Source organism: Microtus ochrogaster, chromosome 18 (assembly GCF_000317375.1).
Source record: "Microtus ochrogaster isolate Prairie Vole_2 chromosome 18, MicOch1.0, whole genome shotgun sequence".
Lineage (NCBI taxonomy): Eukaryota > Metazoa > Chordata > Mammalia > Rodentia > Cricetidae > Microtus > Microtus ochrogaster.
Genome location: NC_022020.1, coordinates 47628534 through 47650370, shown reverse-complemented (window position 1 = coordinate 47650370; position 21837 = coordinate 47628534). Strand labels below are relative to the sequence as shown.

Genomic DNA, 21837 nt, shown 5'->3' with positions numbered 1-21837 from the left:
ACCTCTGTCTACTGAGTCCAAGCACTTGATAGACACAGAGCATGAACACTATTTATGGGAGACTTTCTTGTGAAGCACTGGTCCATCAGGTCAACCAAGTGGTTCTCTCAGTTATGGATAAAACTCTTCTGGGTCTGTAAGAAATTGATCACATTACTACACCCTAGAAGGGAAACCAAGATGGGCTAAAAGGAAAAGGGAGACATGTCCCTTATGCTTTGAGAATGCTGTGCCATGTATGTGCAAGCATTTTATTTTCTACAGGAAATAAAGTGTGTCTTGAATAATTTTTCAAAAGAGTCCTTTGGGGAAAGGGAAGCAGGTGGGTCTGGATAACTCATGGGGGAGGGGAAGGGAAAAAATAAAAGGCCACCCAAAACGACAGCCCAGAGCAGTGGCTCCATCAGTGCCTAGGGACCTCACCCAATGCAGATTCCCATGGCTTTTCTTTCCCTGTAGATCTGAGAGGCAGTTTAATTTTGAAAAGCATTCCGAAGCTCCCAGTCTTGGCCCCTCACCGCAGACCAGGTCCTGACCGAGGACACCCTCCCTGCTCTACTCACTTCCCGTCAACTTCCTCTTGTAGGGATGGTGTTCCATATTGCGAGGCTGACTACCACTCCCAATTCGGCATTAAATGTGAGACATGTGACCGGTACATCAGTGGCAGGGTCTTGGAGGTAAGTGAGGCTGAGTCACCACCTGTGAGCAGGATGACCTGTGACTTCAAAGAGTCATCACCGAAGAAGAGAAAGTCACCCCGTGTCCTTCCCTCCATTGCTTAAACCTTCCAGAGTTAGCTCACGGCATGGCCCTGACCAGATAGCCTTGCCAAGATATGAGAACCCCCAAAATAGAATGTGGACAGGATAATTCTTGGTTCAAAAACCGCTGTGGCGGGGAAACCGGCTGCTTCTTTGGATTCAGACTCAGACAGATTTCTAAGGAGTACCAATTAGGATTTTCCTCCTGACTCTACCTCGGGATGGAAGCCCTTTTTATGTTTTAACTGTTTGGTAATGTGCGCATTTAAGAACCAGCTTTGTCTAGCAGCTTGCTCTCTAAGCCCTTCTTTGGCTGGTCCATTGCCATGGCAACAGCTCTCCCCAGCCTCTGACGCACTGCTCTCTCTGCCAGTGACAGACAACCTACAGTCCCTTGCTGAGTCGTTGACCTTCCTATCCTTTCTTTCCACAACCTGTGGGGCTAGCTGCTACCTGCCCATATTTTGGGACCACCTACCTTGAAGAGTTCAGTGTAAAGGGAAAATAATGCCCTAAGGATAGGGACAATTGAGTTGTGGCACGTGTCTACTACTAATTCGTCTCTGTAGGCCTCCACTTTGCATCTGATAGTGGTTAAGGAGTGGCAGGCTGGCTCAGCCACTGTAGGCAGAATTATTAGCACTGCCAGTTGCTTGTGGTTACCATGAGGACCAAGTTGAAAAGGATTCTACGGTCCCATGTGGGTCCAGCAGACAAGCACAGCAGTCAAGACAGGGCTGTGTGAGAAGGTGCACTGAAGCAGAGCTCTGAGGACCAGAGGTCAGTGTAAGCAAAGCCAGCGGACAGGACAGGGAGAAAGATCAACATGACCTTGAAAATAGAGGGTGGGAATACAGAGCGTGTCACAGAGGGCCCATTTCCTGGGACTGTGTCCATCTTGTTTTATAGTAAGTGTAAGGGGAGAACCTTTGGAGAACGTTAAAAAGGAGCAGTGTGATAAGATGGCCTGATTTTGAAACCTGCACTGAATGTGATATGGAAAAATAACTGTAGGTAGTCGGAGAGAATCAGATAATCCAATGCAGTAAATTACTAAATGACTAGGCATCTCTAAGGACTAGTGAAGAGGGCTGAGCAGAGGGAACGGAAGCGCACAGGAAAGGTCGCTGGGCCCAGGAATCCAGGGGTGTGAGGTACAAGAATAAAGAGTCTATGGATGATTCACTGGGCACTGGGGAGTTGTGGAGAGACTGAGCTGGAATGACCTGGTTAGAGCTGCACCTCAGAGAAGGTAGCATGGTGCTCACAGGAAACCGGAAGAGATGCCACCAGGGAGCCCCTGCAACCAAGGGCAACCACCTTTGTCTCCAGCTCCATGGAAGCTGAAATTCAGTAGCTCGGCCACTGTGGACAACTTGAGAATTTGGGGACTGAGGCAGAAGCCAAAGTTGTGTCAAAGTGTTGAGTCTGGGTGACGAGAACTTAGTATGGCATCTGTGGAACTAGAGATGGAAAAGAAGCCAGGTAATCCAGGCAGAATCGTGGTGAGCATTTGAGATGGGATGTGACTGAAATCCCAGGAAGGTTTCAAGAGGACAGACAGGAAGGTAGATCAAAGCCCAGAAACAAAGCCTAAACCTGGAGAATCCTAGCACTCAGGATTGAATGATAGTATGAGAATAGTCAGGCTTTCCAAGACAGAGGAAAGAGATTGGCAGAGTGGGAAAGGGCTACCACCAGCCTTGGGAAATGGCTGCCTGCGGGTGGCACAAAGACGTGGAGTTGTTATCAGAAGAGAGATAATCAAGGAACTAGGAGGAGGGTTGAGGAACTGGCTCAGTTGGTAAAGTGTTTGTTTGCCTTTGAAACACAAGGGCCTGAGATCTCCGGAACATGTATGGAAAAAGTCAGGAGCAGTTCACACTTGCGGTCCCCATGCTGGGGAAGCAAGGACAGGCACATCCCTGGGCTTCACTGATCAGCCAGCCAAGCCTACTTGGCAAGTTTCAAGCCAAGGAAAGACCCTATCTCCAAAATCAAGGTGAAGGGATTGGCGGAATGGCTCATACAGGCTGTTCTTCCAGAGGATCCAGGTTTGATTCCCAGTACTCAGATGGCAACTCACAACCATCTGTAACTCCAGTTCCAGGGGATCTGGTGCCTTCTGCTGGCCCATGTGGGCACCAGGCATGAAAATGATACACAGATAGATATGCATGAAGGCAAAGAAGTCATGCACCTAAAATAAAAATATTTTTAAAAGACTCTCCTCTGGCCTTCCCAAGGACGTGCATGCACATGAACCAACACACATGTGTAGATCTGCAGGTGCTTGTGCACACAGGGTAAGAGAGGGAAACTGAGAAACAGCGTAAAAGATGGAGCTTCAGGAAACATGGCGGGTCAGTTGGACTCTTGGTCAAAATGTAGAGAAGTTAAGGGATGAGGGGGCTGGGAAAGGCTGGTGCGTGTGGTGAAATTTTGCCTTAAATAGTCATTGCTGACTGCTTCTGCATAACCGAGGAAGAAGCATTAGCAAGTTGTGAAGTCAATGGGGGGAAGGCCACTAAAGCTGGATTCAAGAAAAGAAATTGATGTGCACTAGGCTGCAGCTAGCAAGGTTTTCTAGTGGCTGCCTTTTGTTTCCCAGTGTGGCTGTCTCTCCTTTCAAGGCAGCTGTGACTAGATTCCCACTGACCCCGTTCATACTAACTCCCTCAGCGTGTTACTGACATTTCCCCCCTCCCTTTGCGCTGGAAAAGACATTTAGCAATCAGCTCTCCCAGCCTCCTTGTCTTACAGATTTAAAAAAAAAAAAAAAAAGGAGACCCAAGACTAGTGGTACCTTTCCAAGGTCAGAGGCAGAGATGGAGTCTGGGACTCCAGCCTCTTGGATCCCACAGTGGTGCCTAAGGCTCTCAGATACCCAGGGGTCAGGAGAAAAAAAAAATCATGGATTTGAATTCTAATTTTACCATGTCTAGCCACGAAACCTTAAGCGAGTCTTTGTCAATAGCGTAGACTGTCATTTCTTTCCTAATGAGTATGTTAAGCAGGACTTTGTTTAGTTGGAAGGCAGAAGCCAGTCTCAAATCAGGGGGACTGAAAAGGACATGTGTCCATTCCCATAATAAGAATGTGGGCATCATTCTGGCTTTAGGCTTAGCTGGAGAATGAGGCTGATTAAGATCCCTTGAATCTTTGACCATCTTGGCTCCACATTCTTCTGCATTGCTTTTATTCTGAAGAGGATTCTGCTTTGCGCTTGGGGTATTGGACACCAGTTGCTTAGGCTTATATCCTATCATATGGATATAGCTACATCCGGGGTGGTTAACAAAATGTTCTTTCTTAATGGTTCAGCAAACATCTGGGGCCTCTCTGGATAACTTCGGACCCTTCCCTGATCTCACTGTGCCCATAGAGTTGGTATCAGCTCATTGGTGGGGCTCACACAATATAACCATACGGCTTGATAGCGGGAGGTCCAGCTGACCCAAGCTTAGTGCTATTTCTGGAAGATGGGCAAGGATGCTGGCTAGGCAGTAACCGCCAGTACAGGGCCAGCATGTTTCCAGGATACTGCAGACACTTCAAACTTTCTTGTCTTCTCATCCCAACATTCCCATTGTCTTCTGAGGCCATCTCGTGACTCCATCCTTCTCTGGGGACAGAACGGCTGAGTGTCGGTCCCATTCCTCCTATGTCCTCAGCAAAAAGACCCACAGCTTGCCCTTGCTCCACTTCAGACCTCGACGGCCATGCTCAGTGCTCTCTAATATGACCTCCTTAGGGCTACCAACTCTTTGCTGCTTTTCCTCACTGCCTTCTTGGCTTCAGTTTGTTGGTGTGTAAAATGGCTCGTTGCATCTCTCTGCCTTTGTTCCCTTCTGCTGGGCGAAGGCTGCCCTGGCAGCCTCCCTTCTACCCCATTGTTTTCTAAGCCATCCAGGACCAAGGCTGCTGAGACAGGCCTGAAGTCTCTTTTCAGCTGGGGCAGGGTGGCGGGTGTGACATTTAAGAAGATGTGCATTCCGTATTGCGGAGCCACTGTTGCCATGATGGAGGGAAAAATCAGGGCCCAAAACAGGCCCTATAATTGAAATGATAAGGAGACACTGTAGGAAGAGGCTACTAATTACGCTGATTATCCTTGTCATGGTGCAGGGGGGATCGGTCCCACGACTTCCTTGCTTGGGAAAATAGCAGGCTCTTCCTGAAGTTTGAACACAGCTTACTCAACAACAATGACCATTTTCTCACTGGTGGGAGCCACAGAAACAACCAAGAATGGAGAAAGGGGACATTGAAAATTATTTTTCTTTCGTAGGAATCTGCCCTTTTCAAGATCTTGCTAAGTTTTGAGATAAAAGAGTTTCTCCTAAACAGACAAGCCCATCCCAAGAATCCCACCCCTAAGATGGTTTGCAGATAAGATTTCTTTACGTGGTTGTGATTTTAGAACTAACATCAGACTAAGTGCTGGCTTAGAGAAGGGGATTTCATGACCGCCCACAGTCATTCATTTACCTCATCCCTCCCCTAAAAATACCTGTGCTGTTACAGGGAAAAAAAGAATTCATTCAAATCATGCTTCACCTTCCATCCAAGGCTCTGTGCTCCTCCTCCCATATGCAAATTCTAGATGTGTCACTAAAGGGCCCTTGCACATCAGGTCTTCTGGAATGAGATTCTAGTAGCTAATGCAGAAGTGAGATGGGGGTAGGGTCAGGGGGTGACCTTGCTCCCTGTTTCCAGGGAGACCTTAAACACAACTTTCTCAAAAGCCATTTATCTCCCTCTCCGCAAAAAAAGATTTGCACTCATTTCCATTTATAAATGAAATGTTGGTCGGGAAGGAAAGTGAGAAAAAGGAATGTGTTTACTAAATCCAGGTTAGATAGGCCAGGCTGAGGCTGAGAGATCCAGGTACAGCATTCTAACCTAGGTGTTAGGAGCACCCCAGCGGGTCCCGCTTCTCACATAACATAATTTATGCACTGAGCCCATTTTAAAAAAAAATCTGTCCTCCTTAAGCTGTGCTCATAATTTTTGCCATGTTTGTAAACCTTATACACTCAGCCTTACCTAATACTTTAAGTTGACTCACTTAACAGACAACTGGTACAACGTAACAGGAGAAACAGAGCCGTTTGCCAATTGAAGGCAGCCCAAAATGAATATCGTTCTAGCCAGATTTTCTTGTTTGTAAAGACTCTAAGCCTCATGCTTGTTCTCATTCTTACACGAGTGTGTTTTAAATAATGCTACAGATGCATGGGTAGACACTGGTACATTTGCCTTGGTGAAATCAGACCTCAAAAACAGGATTGGAAAGGATCTATCTTTCGACCTATCCATCTCTCCTCCTTCCTTATTCCGAGACAATGTTATTGAGCCTCAAGTTCACATGGTAGTACTTACAATCATTGTCAATATCATTAGTGCTAAGGACCCCCATACTCAGGAACATGCTGGCAGTCCTCAAATCAACACTTCCTCATGGGCAAGGAGGAGATGGGGAATAGTGTTCTCTGCTTGCCCTGCCCATGTCTAGGAAAATCCCCTGAGCTTCCATCAAGATCCATGAAGAAACCACCAAGCTATCTGGGTAGACTCTCATATGGTTGTGGTTGCCACTGGGCAGCCTCCCAACCGACCACAGAGCCCTGGAGAGAGACACCAAACCCACCAATGTTCCCAAAAAGTGTTCACCCACCAGCCCCTACTGGACAGTGGCCTCAGTTCTGATGTTCTGCTCCGTATCCTGATTTCCACAGGCAGGAGGGAAACACTACCACCCCACCTGTGCCAGATGTGTGCGCTGCCACCAGATGTTCACCGAAGGGGAGGAGATGTATCTCACAGGTAAGCAAATCTGACCCTCGAAGGCATTCTGGTAGGCTCGTGGAAAAGAGATCGCCTCCTTCCTCTTCAGTGTTATCGCTGCTGTTGGCTTGCCTTCAAGATTGCAATTAATTCTCTCCTCTCTGGGTGGATGAGGGAAGTTGCCGGAATGATTAATATGAGGTGACATGTAATCTGCCTTCCATCCCCGTGTGCCTCCACCGGCTGCTCCACTGGCCTGCTTCCCTGGCAATCCTCTGAGCAAATTCTTCTGACTCCGCGTGGGGGTGGGAGGTTGAGCTGGACAAGGCCAAGGGGTCAGAGGGGCAGGTGGGGGGAGGGATTCCCAGGCTACTGAGTTCACACAATTTCTACCTGTCCTGTTCCACCCCATTTCAACTCGCCACATCTCAGAGTATCCTAGTAGGCCATTCCTCGGGGCTCCCAGGGTGAAAGGCACAGTGGCTTCCCCTCCTGGCTAGCCCTGGATTCCTGCTTCAGACACCCAGTTACCTTCAGATTCCACTCATCCCTCTGCCCTCGGTCCAGCCCCTGATCCCACTACACCACAGTGCTCTTGGCTCTGCTCCTCTGAAAGACCTTCCCAGTCCCCTCCCGCCCCACTGGTTTGACACAAGCACTTCAGCTTCTCATCTGAGTGAGACCTTCTCATCAAGGCACCAAGCCTTGCATCTAGAACTTGAACAAAGCCACGGCCTATGCTGCCAAACTAACTTCACGTTAGCAATTGCTTCTGGGGCCCCTAACATGTGAAAGCTCTGTCTCATCACAACACTACAGCCCAAGGCAGGAACTAGGTATTACTCAATAATCCCACGAATGACTGTCAACCATGATAAAGGATGTTAAGGCAAGCTATCATGCCAAGGAAGTTCCCCTACGGAAGGGCCAAGAGCAGACCTCTTGGTGAGCGACTGGTACCTGGGGTGCTCATTTCTCTTTATATTACTGTTAGCAACGTGCCCAACAAGAACAACTTAAAGAGAGAAAAGATTTCTTTTCGCTCAAAGAATTTTTAGTCCATCACAACAAGGAAGGGTTCATGGCCATGGACTTTGTGGTGTAGGCTATTTATATCATGGTGAAGGAGGAAGCAGGGGGCAAGCAGGACCTGAACCAGGCTTCAGGCTCTGACTTTCAAAGGCCCACTTGTTGTGACCTATTTCTGCCAACCAGGCCCCACCTCCTGCAGGTACCTCGGCCTCCCACAGCACCCGGCTGAGAAACCAGCATTCCCAGTGTGAGCCCATGGTATAACATTTGAGATTCAAAACCTAACCGTTGATCCCGCGGTCTGTCAGGCTGCAAAACAAACTAACATAGACGGTGGCTCATCAATGACAGACGTGTGCTGCTCAGCGGTCTGGAGGCTGGCAAGTCCAAGATCAAAGCGCCCACAGATTTACCGTCTGGTGATGGCTTACTTTCATGCCGGTACTAGCTTCTTGCTGTATCTTGACATGGTGAAGGGGACAAGGTGGTTCCTGAGGCCTATGTCATAAGTGTATTGGAAATTATGCTCTCACGATGCAGTCATTTCTCCAATGCCCCCCCCATCCTCCTAATATTGTTACATGAGAGGATGAGTACAGCGGGGTCAGCGTTAGGGCTCAGAAGCAGGGAGAAGACTAACAATTCTTAGACAAGCCAGGAGGAACCAAGTACAAGCAAAGTACAAGAGTCTGCGGGGACTGAGAAAGGAAAAGATTAAATTATGAATGACACTGAGAATATCGAGGGTGTTGGCTGAGTCACTAGATAATTCCTCTGTGTAAGAATTGTCTTGTACACTGTAGGGTATTTAGTAGCATCCCTGGTCCACACCCACAAGGTGCCAGTAATGTGCACTCTCCATTGTGACAATCAAAAGTGTCTCAGATACTGCCTAACATCCTAGGGGATAGGGAAGAGGGTGAAATCATCCCCAGCTGAGACCTTCTGGCCCATAGCTATTCAGCAGAAACTGGGCATGTTGGGCAGGGACTCCCATGTGGGACTCAGTGAAGAGGCCATTTCAAACACTCTGGGACTCTAACTGCTTCCTTGAACATACCGTCATTCGGGTGTTAGATGGGGGAGGATGCTGCTTTAAACTGGAAAACCACAGTCCTCATCGTATATAGGGGGATACACCTAGAGAAAGGCAGAGACCTCTGTGAATCTGTGTGCAGGATGAAAAAAAACCTGGCCTGGGATTCCCTCCAGGCTCTCTCCACCTTCCTCCACAGGACTGAGACCCGGGCTGATATCCAGGTCTGGTCCCTGTGGCTCCCCATGAGCATCAACACCCTCCGCGATCCTGAGTGATTCCTGCTTCAGGACCCTGTATTGCCAGTCTTAGCACACCAACCACCACTAAGTTGTAAAGTCTGCACTTGGGTTGAAAATCTGCTGTGCAGTGTTCCTTCCACCTTCTCGACCTCCCGGTGCTGAACCTGCCCTCACACCTACATTACCATCTGTGCACCACGGAGCAATCAGCATCTTTTTGCCTTCCCGCTTCAATTCTAAATCCTTCTCTTCCCCGCTTTGGTACTTTGACCTAGATTACTTCAGACTCAGTCCTGGCACTATTGCTTACTAATTTGCTTACTGTAGACAGACCTCTTGCCTCTCTGGACCTTGATTGTCTGACCTGTATGACAGACTTCAAGCTGTCCCCGTAAGATACAAGTGTAGTAAATTCCTGGAGAGACAGCTCTCTCTTTGTTCACATACCACCTGTATCTTCTGAGGCCTGGCACGTGTCCTGTAGTGCTCCAACAGCTGGTGGGGCAGGAAGGAGCAACAAAGACAAAGGCCCTGCCCTCAGGGAGTTCCCAGCCAGGAGTTAGGAACTTTACCCCCAACTTCCCAAGGATTCTGAAGGAGTTAAACAATGGAGTCAAGTCAACAGCTCTGTGTTTGTGAGAGAAAATGCACCATAGAACTTAAGGCAGAAATGCCTCCCGGAGGTGGGAGATATTCTTGGTCGCAAAGAAGAGCTGTCACCTTCTCAATAATTATCCCCATTCCTACCCTTCTGGCTCCTGGGAGGGTGGGAGTAATTGCAGGGTACGAGAGGACCTGCCTCCAGGGGTGCCGAGGCGGGGTGCCTCCAGGGGTGCCGAGGGATCCGCCATGAGGGGGCTTGGGCCATGGGTGCTAGAGTCATAATGATGCTGGTTATGGGTGTCGTGTGTGGGTGGCAGCCATCAGGAGTTTCAGTTACCACCAGGAGCTGAGCCTAGAATACACTCACCGAGTAACAGCACCAGGACTCGAGAAATGGCAGTACAGGGGTGGAATGAGCCAGCGGAGAGGGAGCAGTCCTGAGTTCAAGGGTCAGCGCTTTCGCTAATGGGTCATGACCTTGAAGAGTGACTCTCTCCTCTGGTGTCTTTCCTCCCTTGTCAAGTGTGGCTGGTATCACTCTCTCATTGATTGATCCATTCCGATGAAGGTCACACTACTCCAGGCTCTCTAGTGCGTGCCAAGCACTCTGCTTGGAGATGAGCAAGGCAGGCGTGTTTGGTGACCTGATGGAGTTTATCGCCAGATGGGAGAGACTGGCATTGATCAAACAGAAGCAACAATATCAAAACTCTCTCTGAGGAGGAAGTTTGGGGATAATGGGAATGTCTCAGAAAACCAAGAGGTCAGGGGAAGCTCCTCTGAAGAAAGGACATTTCAAGCCAGGATCCTGAGCATGAGTAAAGGGGAGGGGCGACCAAGAGGAGAGACAGTGAGGGCAGCAGGGGCGAAGTCCCCAGAAGGAAGCGCCCCATGGTGGCAAAACAGAGACAACCCATATACCTGGTACAGAAAGAACAGACATGCGCCTTAGGAGCACTGGAGGACAGAATGAATGAGATGGTGCTGAGAGCCTTGGTGTGGAGGTGGGCGGGACGGAGATACAGAATATTAGGGCCCACATTCTGGACTCTGTCTCAGGGTTCTGTAGCAGGGACAGGCTGGTTCTGGTAGATGATCCCCAGAGTGTCTTTTGTTCACTACTCTGTTTTAATCACCGTTGATGGCTTTCCGATGGGCTCTACTTGGGAGATGTCTGACATCTGTGGGAGACTTCTGGGCCCCCTGGAGACTACAGTGTGTTTCCTTTTCTTTGTTTTAAGCTCTGTTGCACATTCTGGTGTTCAGCTATTTCTATAAAGAGGCCAGACTTCTAATCTGTTTGTTATCCAAACCCTTCATTTGGGCTTCCCCAGGAAATTAGGTCACTGGTTGTAGTGCGCCAGAATAAAGCTGAAATGCTTCAGGTTCAGGGCAGAACTTACACTGAGGTCTCCAAGGCCAGAGCCACTGCAGATGGAGGCATTGTGCTGGGCTCTAAATGTGGTGTGCGTGCTCTTCTTCCTGAATACACCTCCATCCAGGACAGTGGGTGCGGTCTTTATCCAGCTTTCTAGCTGCACCCCGTGCCTCTCCCCTCCCCAACGTGAAGATCTGAGGCAGCTGACACTGGAAAAGCACAAGACCAGCTCTTATCATTTGCATATTCAATGAATTCATTTCGAAATCTTGGGACAGACTCTATACTGCTAATGGAAGTACTGTAGCCAAGTATGAGTTCGCCAGTGTTAAACGTGAGGAACATGGCGATCACCGTGGGTCTGCTCACCAGTTCAGCATCTGTGCTATCAAGTACGCACTAGGGCTTCAGTGCCCTGCCCCATTCTGTCTGTTGACATGGAGATGTCAATACCAATCTGTGAAAAGGCAGAGTTTGAAGACAATGGGAATGTATTAAAAAAGGCCTCTGACCTATTCTAACGAGGTGATCGAAAAACATTTACCTTGTAGTCATCCCCCAACCCCCCAATCAAGGACTCAGGATTAGGGAATTTGCAACACTGACCAGTCTGTCTATGAGGAACTAGTATGTCTAGTTCATTAAATCATTTTGCTTTATCTGTTACAAAAGTGTGTGTGTGTGTGTCTGTGTGTGTGTGTGTGTGTGTGTATGTGTGTATACTAGAAAACAGCCTCCAGTGATCTTCCTCCACTTTGGTTTATTGTTTGTTTCATCAATTGGAGCAGATGCAACTGTATATATGAAGGTCAAAGGTCAGTGTTCAGGACCTGGTCCTCTCCTGATTGAGGTGGGGTCTTTCTCCTCTGAACTTCGTTGTCTACTCCAGGCTAGCCGGGCTATACACTTCTAGGTGATTCTCTGTCTCCACTTCCCATTTCAGCTTGGGTTTGCAGATGTGCGCACTGAGTGCATCCAACTTTTTTTTTTTAATGTGGATTCCAGGTAGTGCAGTCAGGCTGTTGGGTTTGCAAGCACTTTTACCTGCTGTACCAACTCACTAGCCCCACATTGGCTTTCGAGTCAGGGTCTCTCACGGGCCTAGAACCGGCCAAGTCAGGGAAGGTGGCAGGTCATCAAGTTCCTGGAATCCGCCTTTTTCTGCCTCTCCAGCACTGGGATCACAGGTGTAAACCACTGTATCTGGATTTTTCACACTAGTTCTGGGACTCGAACTCAGGCCTCCGTGTTTGCACAGCATATGCTTAGCAGACCAAGCCTTCTCTCCTTAGTTAGCCTTCTGAATACTGTGGAATCTTCTGGAACTGCTTGCCAAATTCCACACATAGAAGTCCCTCTAGAAAGAAGGTCTATGTCTGTCCCCTGATTTTTGAGCAATGCCACGATCCAAAAATAAAGCTAAGAGCCTCCATTGTGTTAATGCAAACCCCACACATCCCGGGCTGCCTTCTCTGTGGAGCCGAGGCTATTTCAGACCACGCTCTTTTTAGTTCAGATGATACAAGGACCTGGTAGTGGGAGGCATGTCCCGGCACAGCTGGAGACGCAACTGACGGTTAGCAGAGGCCCTGTTTCCTGACAGGTCACTCCGACAGGTGCACCAGGCCAGTAGATGTCCCACTAACAGCCTGCAGTTGTCTCCGACGGTGGCATACCAGCCCACATTCTTGATCTCCAAATCTCCTTCAACCACACTTGCTGAGGCAGAGTTGCCAATTGGGTGACTCTCATTCCACACTTCAGGCTTCTTCCTCTCAACTGGCTCTCTCTAGTGACAGTTTAGGTCGTAGGAGTTATGCTTCAAAACTTAAAAACTTATGTTTCCCCAACCCTGCTGTGTAATTTTAGATTTTTCAGACATCTTTTTTCTTTTACTAAGTTGCTATTTCCTCAAGTCTGCCTGTACTAAGCGCATTTCCTTTTAGAGTACATTTTAATTTTTGATGAGATGTCTCTTTTTTTTTTCTTGAAGATTTTAAGGGTTACCTAACATCTTGACGCACAGGAAATATTGCAGTGTTGTATCTGAAGCATGTGTGTCCAAAGTCTGCTTCCAGCTTGTTCGGATCAGGTCGCCGCAAACTCAAAGTGATGTGACCATTTTCTCACCAGTTACATGTCACGTCTACTTCACAGCCAATTTGTTCATGTTGGTCAGAATCAGGTCCAGAGCAGCAATTTTCCCAGCTGCTTCCACTATTTTCTAAGAAACAAAATTGCCTCCGGGGCAAGTCAGGAATGTGTCAGATACTCGAGTCTGAGTCTGAAGAGACCTTTTATTAGTCTGGACTTTTCAGGTGGCAGAAACTCAACTCCAACCACGTTAGGCAGAAGTGGCATGATTGATAGGCTGCCAGGACTGAGAAACATCCAGAAGCAGCATCATTGAGGAACCCTTGGGTGTCCCCAGACCAGTCTTCTCTCTGCGTCTTTTTGTGTTGGCCTCATACTCTCCTGCTCTGGCCACAGAGCCATGCAGTGGGAAGAGGATGTAACCAGCCCCTAGCAAGCAGCTTGCAGAAACGTGTCATTCCCATCTGAGCTCATCAGAGGAGTCCCAGAGGGGTTCTGATGACCTCATTTGGGCAAATGCCAGGCCCTTGCCAGGCTGGAAATCAAAGGTGAACAAACAGCTAAGACATCCAAATTCCTAGGACCTTGGTTTCACCACCACACAGGTCTGCTATGAGGATCAACTGCAGGAAGTGGGCTCAGTGCACAGCCAGGTACTTCTGGCTCTGCCAGTCAGAGCTCATGACAAACTTCTAAAGGTGGCTGTGCCCTAGGGTGCAACACATTCATCAGTGCTGGGTTATGTCAACATTGCCATCGTGACATGAAGAGCACATGAAGGAGGCAAAGAGATGACTTAGTGGATAAGAGGTCTCGCTACGCAAGCATGAGGACCCAGCACCCAGGTAAAAATCCAGACATGGGTGTTTCTGCCTGAAACCCCAGCATAAAGACAGGCTCACTGCCAACCTAGTTGAAATGATGAGAGATGCTATCTGTCTCAAGGGAATAAGCTAGAGAAGACAGACAGAAGAAGATATCCAATAGCCTCTTCTGGTCTCTACATATGCACACATGGGTGTGCATGCCCACACACTCAAACACAACACACACACACACACACACACACACACACACACACACACACACAAAGGGGAAAAAGAGAAAGGAGGGGGAAAGAACACTTAGGAGGCTTAGGCAGGCAAATCATGAATTCAAGGCTACCTTGGACTACATAACAAGATCTTGTCTTAAAAAAAAAAAAAAAAATCCAAAAAGAAAAGGCTTAAATTGGGCTCTGCATATTTTCTCAGTGCTAGCAACTTTATATCATCATTATTTTTTTATTTAGATTCTGATGTTGTCAAGGGGCTCTTGAGTAAGCAGTGTGAGGCCCCAGGCCCAGGCACTCTCTAAATGTGTTATAATAATGAATGCTGGGGAGGGGAAAAGGTAAGAGAACTTCTCAGTGGGTAAGAGAACTTCCTGTGCAAGTGTCTGAATTTGAATCCTCAGCATCCACATTAAAAGATGGGCATGGTTGGGGAACAGAACCCAGGAGCTTGCTGATCAGCCAGCCTGGCTTACAAAGTAAGCTTCTCATTTGGTGAGAAACCCTGCCTCAAAGGGGTAAGACAGAGAGTGACAAAACACAATGCCCAACATTCTGTCTGGCCCTTGCATGTACCCACACACGTGCACGCACACGCACACATGCTCACATGCATGCCCCACATACCACACACACACACATATGCACAGAGAGAGAAAGAGAGTCACAAATAATAACAATAGGGGTTAGAGAGATGGCTCAGTGATTAGCAGCACTTGTTGCCCTTACAGAGAAATTTATTCCCAGCTCCCATAGTGGTTCACAACCACCTGTAATTCCATTTTCAAGGGACCCAGTGCCCTCTTTTGACCTTCACATGTGCCATGCATACACATAGTACACATATATGCATGCAAGCAAAACATTCATGCAGACAGAAAAGGAAAAATAATAATAAATAATTTTTTTTTGCCCTGTCCATACCTTGGACCCCTTGGACCCACCTAATCTTCAAGGTGTCCTCCTCATCGCCTCCTCATAGCATCAATAAATCATAATAATAATAATAATAAGGAAAAATGTGAATACCTATTGCTTAGCATATATCCTAAGCATTCAGATTATTCTCATGACTGTTCACATCCCCTGAATCACTGGACCCCGGTCCTTCTTTGTTCTTTGTTCCTTCCTGTTTGATGCCCTCTATGGTAACCATGTTTGTGGTTACCAGACATTTTTCTACCTCTGTCTCTTGATAAAGCCTCAAGACTATTTCCTCATGCCAAGAGGGTGCAGTGACAGCCACACCAGGCTTCTGTTCAGAAACGTCACCTATATAGCCAGTCATTTGTCTTTGTGTCCCCTCACTTGTTTGGGGGAGACATAAGCAGACATATATTCACCCCAGATTGGGAACTGATGACAGACAGAAGTATGGATACCACAAAAGTCTAAGTTGGTGAACCAGTGAATTTCACTGGGCTTCTTACAGGTGTATGGGTGAGGGGTTACTAACAGTGGCAGAGATGACTCAAAGACAGTTGCATCACCAAAAGCCACCTCAGCATGAGTGACAGCTCACAAAATCTCTAAATCTAGAGCAAACTGCCCAGCCTACAGATAGTTCTGCTGGTTGAAAAGGATCTTCCCACTGGCTCTGTTGGCCTGATCCTCTTTCAGGCAACTTGGCTGTCTATGAGTGTCTTTCAACAGCCCTTATTGCTTATATAAGCTTGAGGGGGGGGGAGAAACCTGTTAAATTTGATTAGTTTTAGAGACTTCCTGGAGCCGTTGAGGTGTTTGCTTCCTGGTATTAGGAGCTTCCCTTTAAAGTGGACTGTTTTCACAACACCTACAGCCCCTCAGCTGCTGTGCTCTGGCTCACCCAGGCCTTGCTCCTGGGAGTCAAGGAATAAACCTCTTCCTCCTCCAATATATCTGGGAGTCCTTTCAGCTTACACAAACTAGTTGGCCCCTAGCAAAGTATTTTCACATGGGAGAGAAGAGAAGAGATAATATCAACAATGATAAAAATTTATATGTAGTGCCTACTATAAGCACATATCATTCCAGTGCATCTCTCTCTCTCCTTTCTCTCTCTCTCTCTCTCTCTCTCTCTCTCTCTCTCTCTCTCTCTCTCTCTGTCTCTCTCTCTCTCCCTCTCTCTGAGTGTGTGTGTGTGTGTGTATTCATTAATCCTTACAACAGACCTACAAGGTTGATATTATCAATTCCAACCTTGTAGATGGCAAACAAAGGCACAGAGCAGGACTGAATTGCTCTGGACAATGTAACCAGTGAAGCTGCAAGCAGCACAACCAGGATTCAAGCATCACAGGATACCCACATTAAATAATGCATTGCGTGCCCAATGCCTGGGAAGACCTCTGACACCCAAGATGACGGCAGCAGTGATACTGTTATACACAGCAGAGCCAAGGGACAAGCTTGCTCGCCACCCCAACACACACACACACACACACACACACACACACACACACACAGAGCCAGAGAGAGACAGAGATAGAGACAGAGACTCTGCACCCTCATGGAAAGAGAAAGAATGAAGTGCCCCGTAGTCTGCAGACGCAGTCTACTTCCTCTGGGGTTATGGGGCAAGGGTTTTCTTTTTTTCTTGAGATAAAAATTCATGTAACATCAAAGTAATCATTTTAAAATATATACTTAAGAAGCTTTTGCCCATTCTCAATGCTGTACAACCATCATGTGTGTCTCTCTATCTCACCCCAAAAGAAATCCCCTATAAGCAGTTGTCATCCACTCGTTCACACCTGCCTATAAGTGCCTGGTATCCATTATGTAGATATGCTTTGTGTCTGCAGACTTCCCCTCCTAAGTATGTGTGTATGTGTGTGAGCGCGCACATATGAGTGCAGATGTCTAATGAAGGCCAGAGCAGCTGATCTCCTCAAACTGCAGTAACAGCTATGAACTGCCTGTGTGGATTCTAGGACCCAAACTCAGGTCCTCTGGAAAAGCAGCAAGTGCTCTTCACCACAGAGCCACCTCTCCAGCCCTGGATAGGGTTATTAATGGAGCAACTCTCAGGTCATTTCTGGGTCATCTCATGGAGGCAGTACTGCTACCATGGAGGCAGAATGCCGAGCAACCTCACCCTGCTGTGGTGATGAGCCGTCTGGAGGAGAAACCTGTTGAGGCAGAATTCCCTGCAGAATCAGAAACCTGAAACTCAGTCACCTTCATCGCCAAGTTAGACAGGCTGTGAGTTAGATCCTGGGAGGATCGTGGCAACCCACAGTGTCTAAAAACATTCAGATTTGAAAGTGTTTATACAGTGCTGACCCAGAACTCTGGACTCACTGGGTATTCTGTGAGACAACCACAGCAAATGCAGCTCTGATGTTTTAAAAGAGGCATTGGCAAGCTGAATGAATGTCAAGGCCCAACAGAGAGGTGGGTGGGATCCTAGTATCCTGTCGGCCCCAGATGTTGCAGGTCTGGGGCCTGCTTAACTAGTCCTACTGGCTCTGCTAAGCATCCAAGTGGGCCTGAAGAATATACTGGATTTGGGTTTCTATCTGTAGTCAGTTGATGAGCCTATAACCTTCACAATTGGTTTCAACCACAAGCCTGGAACTGTGGGTGACAGACAGTCTCAGAGAGTAAGAGAGGATGACTTGTTGGACCAGGAGTCCAAGTAAAACATGTCCTGTTCACATAAGATGTTAGAGTTCTGTCTTGGACCATTGGTTTCTCTGTCCCATAGCATTCTTAAAACTTAGCTTGGAGCGCCGTATTGTGTTTAGCTAACTGGTTCTCACCTTTAGAGTCAAAAGTCACCTGAAGAGCTGTCGGATCTGATTCTCAACCCCACCTCCAAGAAATTGGTATCAGGGGCTCAGCCTGGTTGCCTGGGAATCTGCACCAGGTGATCAGACTTATGCTCCGTACGGTCAGACCTTGGCCAACCCTATCCTAGTGAAAGTTCTTGAACTCTAGCTGTCAAAATCAGAGGCTAGCTTGCTCTGTTTGCACAAATCTCCAAGCCCAGCTCAGAGAATCCAAATGGCCTAAGATTGAGTATCTTGCTTAGTTTTAAGTTTTATTGTTGTTGTGTTAGTTTGTGTGTGCGCGCGTGCATGTGTGTGCCTGTGTGTGCGTGCGTGCGTGCGTACATGGAGACTTGCCACAGTGCACGTGTAGTCAGAGGACAACTTGTGGGAACTGGTTCTCTCCTTCTACCACGTAAGCCCTGGGATCAGACTCAGGTCAACAGAACGGTGGCAATTGTCTTTGCAGGCTGAATGAATCATCCCATCGGCTCATTTTTCTGTAGTCATTCACTCCATAAGTATTTCTTGAGACTCTTTGGTCCCCGTAGGAACAAAGATAGAAATCTTTCTCTTTGTAGAATTTGCATTCACATGGGGATTATTGGACAGGTCAAGTGTTTGTTTTCTGTATATGGAGAGACCGACTACTGTAGAAACAAGACCTCTAAGGATTGAGAGGGTTGTTTAAAATCCATCAGTGTGGTTGGCCTATGATGAATCCCTTCCACAATACTGATGCTGAGCTCTTTCCTATTCGGTATGTATTACAAAATTTGTGGGGGATGGGAGCTTGTTATCAATTGACCAAGAACATTCAGTTCATGAGTTACTTTTCCTTCCCTGGGATTTTTGCCCTAAGTTCTTGTTGCAGACCTAATGAAAGCTTCTTCCCTCGGAGAGCTCTGAAATGCACACGGCCATGTTTCAGACTGCTATTCCCCCCTTCTCTTCCCAGGGTGAAGACGCTACCTTAGGGACTGATTCTGTGTGCCCTCCCTGTTCTGATTACCACTCTTCTCTGAGCACCTTTCATATTATAACTGTAAAAATACCAAGGGAGAATCCAGTCATTCACATGAGCCAGACACTGTATTAGGGGGGAAAAAAGATCACCTCCTTCCCTAGTGACTTACTTAGGGTTACTATTGCTGAGATGAAACCCCATGATCAAAAGCAACTTGGGGAAGTAAGGATTTATTTCACTCACAATTCCCCAAAATAGTTCATCATCTAAAGCAGTGAGGGTAGGAACTCAAACAGGGCAGGAACCTAGAGCGACGGGCTGATGCAGAGACCATGAAGGGGTGCTGCTTACTGACTTGCTCCTCATGGCTTGCTCAACCTGCTTATAGAACCCAGGACCACCAGCCCAGGAATGGCACCACCCACAATGGGCTGAGCTCTCCCACATCAATCACCAATCAAGAAAATGCCCTACAGGATTTTACCCACAGTCTGATCCTGTGGGGGCATCTTCTCACCTGGAGTCCTCTCTTTCCAGATGGCTCCAGCCTGTGTCAAGTTAACCCAAAACTAGCCAGCACACTAGGTGTTTTCTTTCTGTTGAGGCCCTGATCTTGATCTGATACCCAAGGGCATAAATGCTCAGGAGACCATAATTTCATACAAGTCTTCATAGGGAAAAAAAATCACTTTTTTTATGTTTACCTGAGTTTATTGCTAGCTACCGGCAATCCCCACCCCTTTTTTATTACTTTCTTTTATATATATGATATTCTGACAACTCCCTACTTTTTTCATTTTCTAATTACATCTTCCTCCTGTCTTTTGATTCTTCCTCCTCCCTCTCAGTTCATATCTAAACTCACCTTCCTGCATGCAGAGTAAAGCATTTGTGGCTCAGTTTTACTCAGATCAGATACATCAGTGTCATGGAGTCAAAGTAAGAGAGACAATTTAGTCTGAACCCACACACGCTTCTGTCATTTGCCCCAGCCTGGACTTCTGCCTGTTTCGCCTTTCCTATTTGTCTTTCGCTTACTTTCATGACCTCATCAGACCTCCACGTCCACCTCAAGCATTTCCTACAGTGACCTGGAACATGTGTTTCCTGCCGTAGTCACAGTGGTAAACAACTCCTGGTGGACTGGGGAGCAATTCAGAGAGGAACCGGAAATGCTCTCTGTAATTTAAACTCCCCAAAGGAAAGATCACAACCCGGTGCTTGAGAGCAGACACACCCTGTGCTCACTGGCTCTAAGCCTCAGACCCAGAGTCCCTCTGCTGGGCTCTGATAACCATTGCATTTTACTTTAGACGGAATCAAACTTCTCTTGAATAATTAAACACATCCAAGAATACCAGCAGATACAAAGTGGGGCTTCCTATCCCACAAAAGACAAAACCAGCCCTAGAGGAAGAATTTTGGAGGTGAAGATGATCTCTAAGACCAAGTGTTACCTTAGTGTTTACTCAGATGAAGAACCTGGACCCAGAGAGCAAGGCTATATTAGGGGCTGAGTAGAGAAAAGAACTTTGGACTCCAGATTTGGGGCTGATCCTCTCTCCTCTTCCCAGGGTCTGGTTATTTGATCTCACACCAGACTCGCGAGCCTTCACCGATATTCCAGTCCTAGGGCTCCAGGCAACAGCTATCATGGAAAGCATAACCTAGAAACAAAGTCAGACAAACAAATGCCAGCTGGGTGCTTCGGAATGGAGCCATTTGCTGGCGCCTTCCCTTCTAGGACTGGTTACCAGAGGAGTGGCTCCAGAGGGATAATATGTTCCTATTTTTTCCCTTCTAATCCAGGACACCTGTCCCTTCTTTGGGGAATGTGCAACATTCGAGGCTTCGCAACATGTGACCAACCACCTGTTGTTCATGCCTTTCCAAATTGGCCTTTCCAAGTTGGTTTGGAGCCAGCCAACTGGACCCCCACCCATTATAAAATGTGGGTATTAGCAACATTAGTGTGCTAAGTTTGAAGGGTCTCAAGCCTCCGAGGAATTATCAGGTCAAGACAATGCTCCCAAGCAGAATAGACACCATGACACCTCCTCCCCTTTAGTGCAATAGCTCTGATAAGTCTTAATTCTCTCTTAAGTCTTTGAGGAGAAAAGAAAGCTGAGGTTAACCATGGCTTGTCATTTTCTTTCACCCCCACTGCCATTCATCCATTCAACAAATATTTATTGGCCACCTGCTCTGTGTCACTCATGGCTAGTCATCTGTTCATCTTTGCACCCTGCAAACCCACGGGCTTCCACTAAAGGCAAACTCTATGTGGATGCTGTGGGAGACAGACCCGTGGATAAAGCTCAATCCTTGCCTAGAAGGTGCCATTGGTATACTTAGGGGGGCAAATTCACAAGCTAATATGACTTGAAACTGTGTGTGAAGAGACCTCAGAGAACTATGGAGACCCGAGGAGGAAAGAGTCACCCCCAGCTGACAGGTAAGGAAGTTCATGAGGATGCCGTGTGAACTTAGAGGCATAGGAGGATTTAGACACCCTGAAAAGCTGTGTGTATAGTCAAATTGGTACACCAATGGCTCTCCAAGACAACAGGAAGCTAAGAAAGCTGGGACACAAAGTTCTTCTCCTGACTGATGTGTGTGTAAGGTACACATGCTGTCAAGCCGAGGTAAAGTGGGGACTCTGGTCACTGTCAGCTTTGAGAGATCTGAGTCTGTTATTTTCCTGGTCCCTTTAGGTTCTGAGGTTTGGCACCCGATCTGCAAGCAGGCAGCCAGGGCCGAGAAGAAGCTCAAGGTAAGAGGCATGGTCTTCCACGCTACCTTTTGCCACAGGTTGGGAAAGCTCTGCTTTCATGCAGAGAGTACCAGTTAAATGTGTGTCGATTTCTGTGGGCTCCCTGATGGGAAGAGTTGCTTCAGGAAGCGTGGGTAGATTAAGATCTTGTACATGAAAGAACCTTGAAAACAATAAAGGACCTGATGCACGGAAGATTTGGAAGTGTATCTAGGGTGGGTGAGATTATAACCGTACCAATGCCGGCCAAGATGGCAGCCAATCTGAGGCGCTTATGCCATGGTTTTTCCCTAGCCTAGGGTTACTTGTTAACAATTATAGTTGCTATCATCTCAGTAATTGACAGTTTGCAGAA

General features: G+C 47.4%; 1 protein-coding gene across 7 annotated transcripts in view; it reads left to right on the top strand.

Moving 5' to 3' along the window:
• Positions 1-21837, top strand: part of Ablim3 (actin binding LIM protein family member 3) — a 116905-nt gene that overhangs the window by 70049 nt on the left and 25019 nt on the right. For all 7 annotated transcript variants that reach the window (XM_005356180.2, XM_026783367.1, XM_026783366.1 and 4 more), the window contains 3 exons: positions 587-680; positions 6506-6593; positions 21424-21482. In XM_005356180.2, coding sequence (XP_005356237.1) covers positions 587-680; positions 6506-6593; positions 21424-21482 — 241 coding nt within the window. The remainder of the gene's footprint in view (positions 1-586; positions 681-6505; positions 6594-21423; positions 21483-21837) is intronic.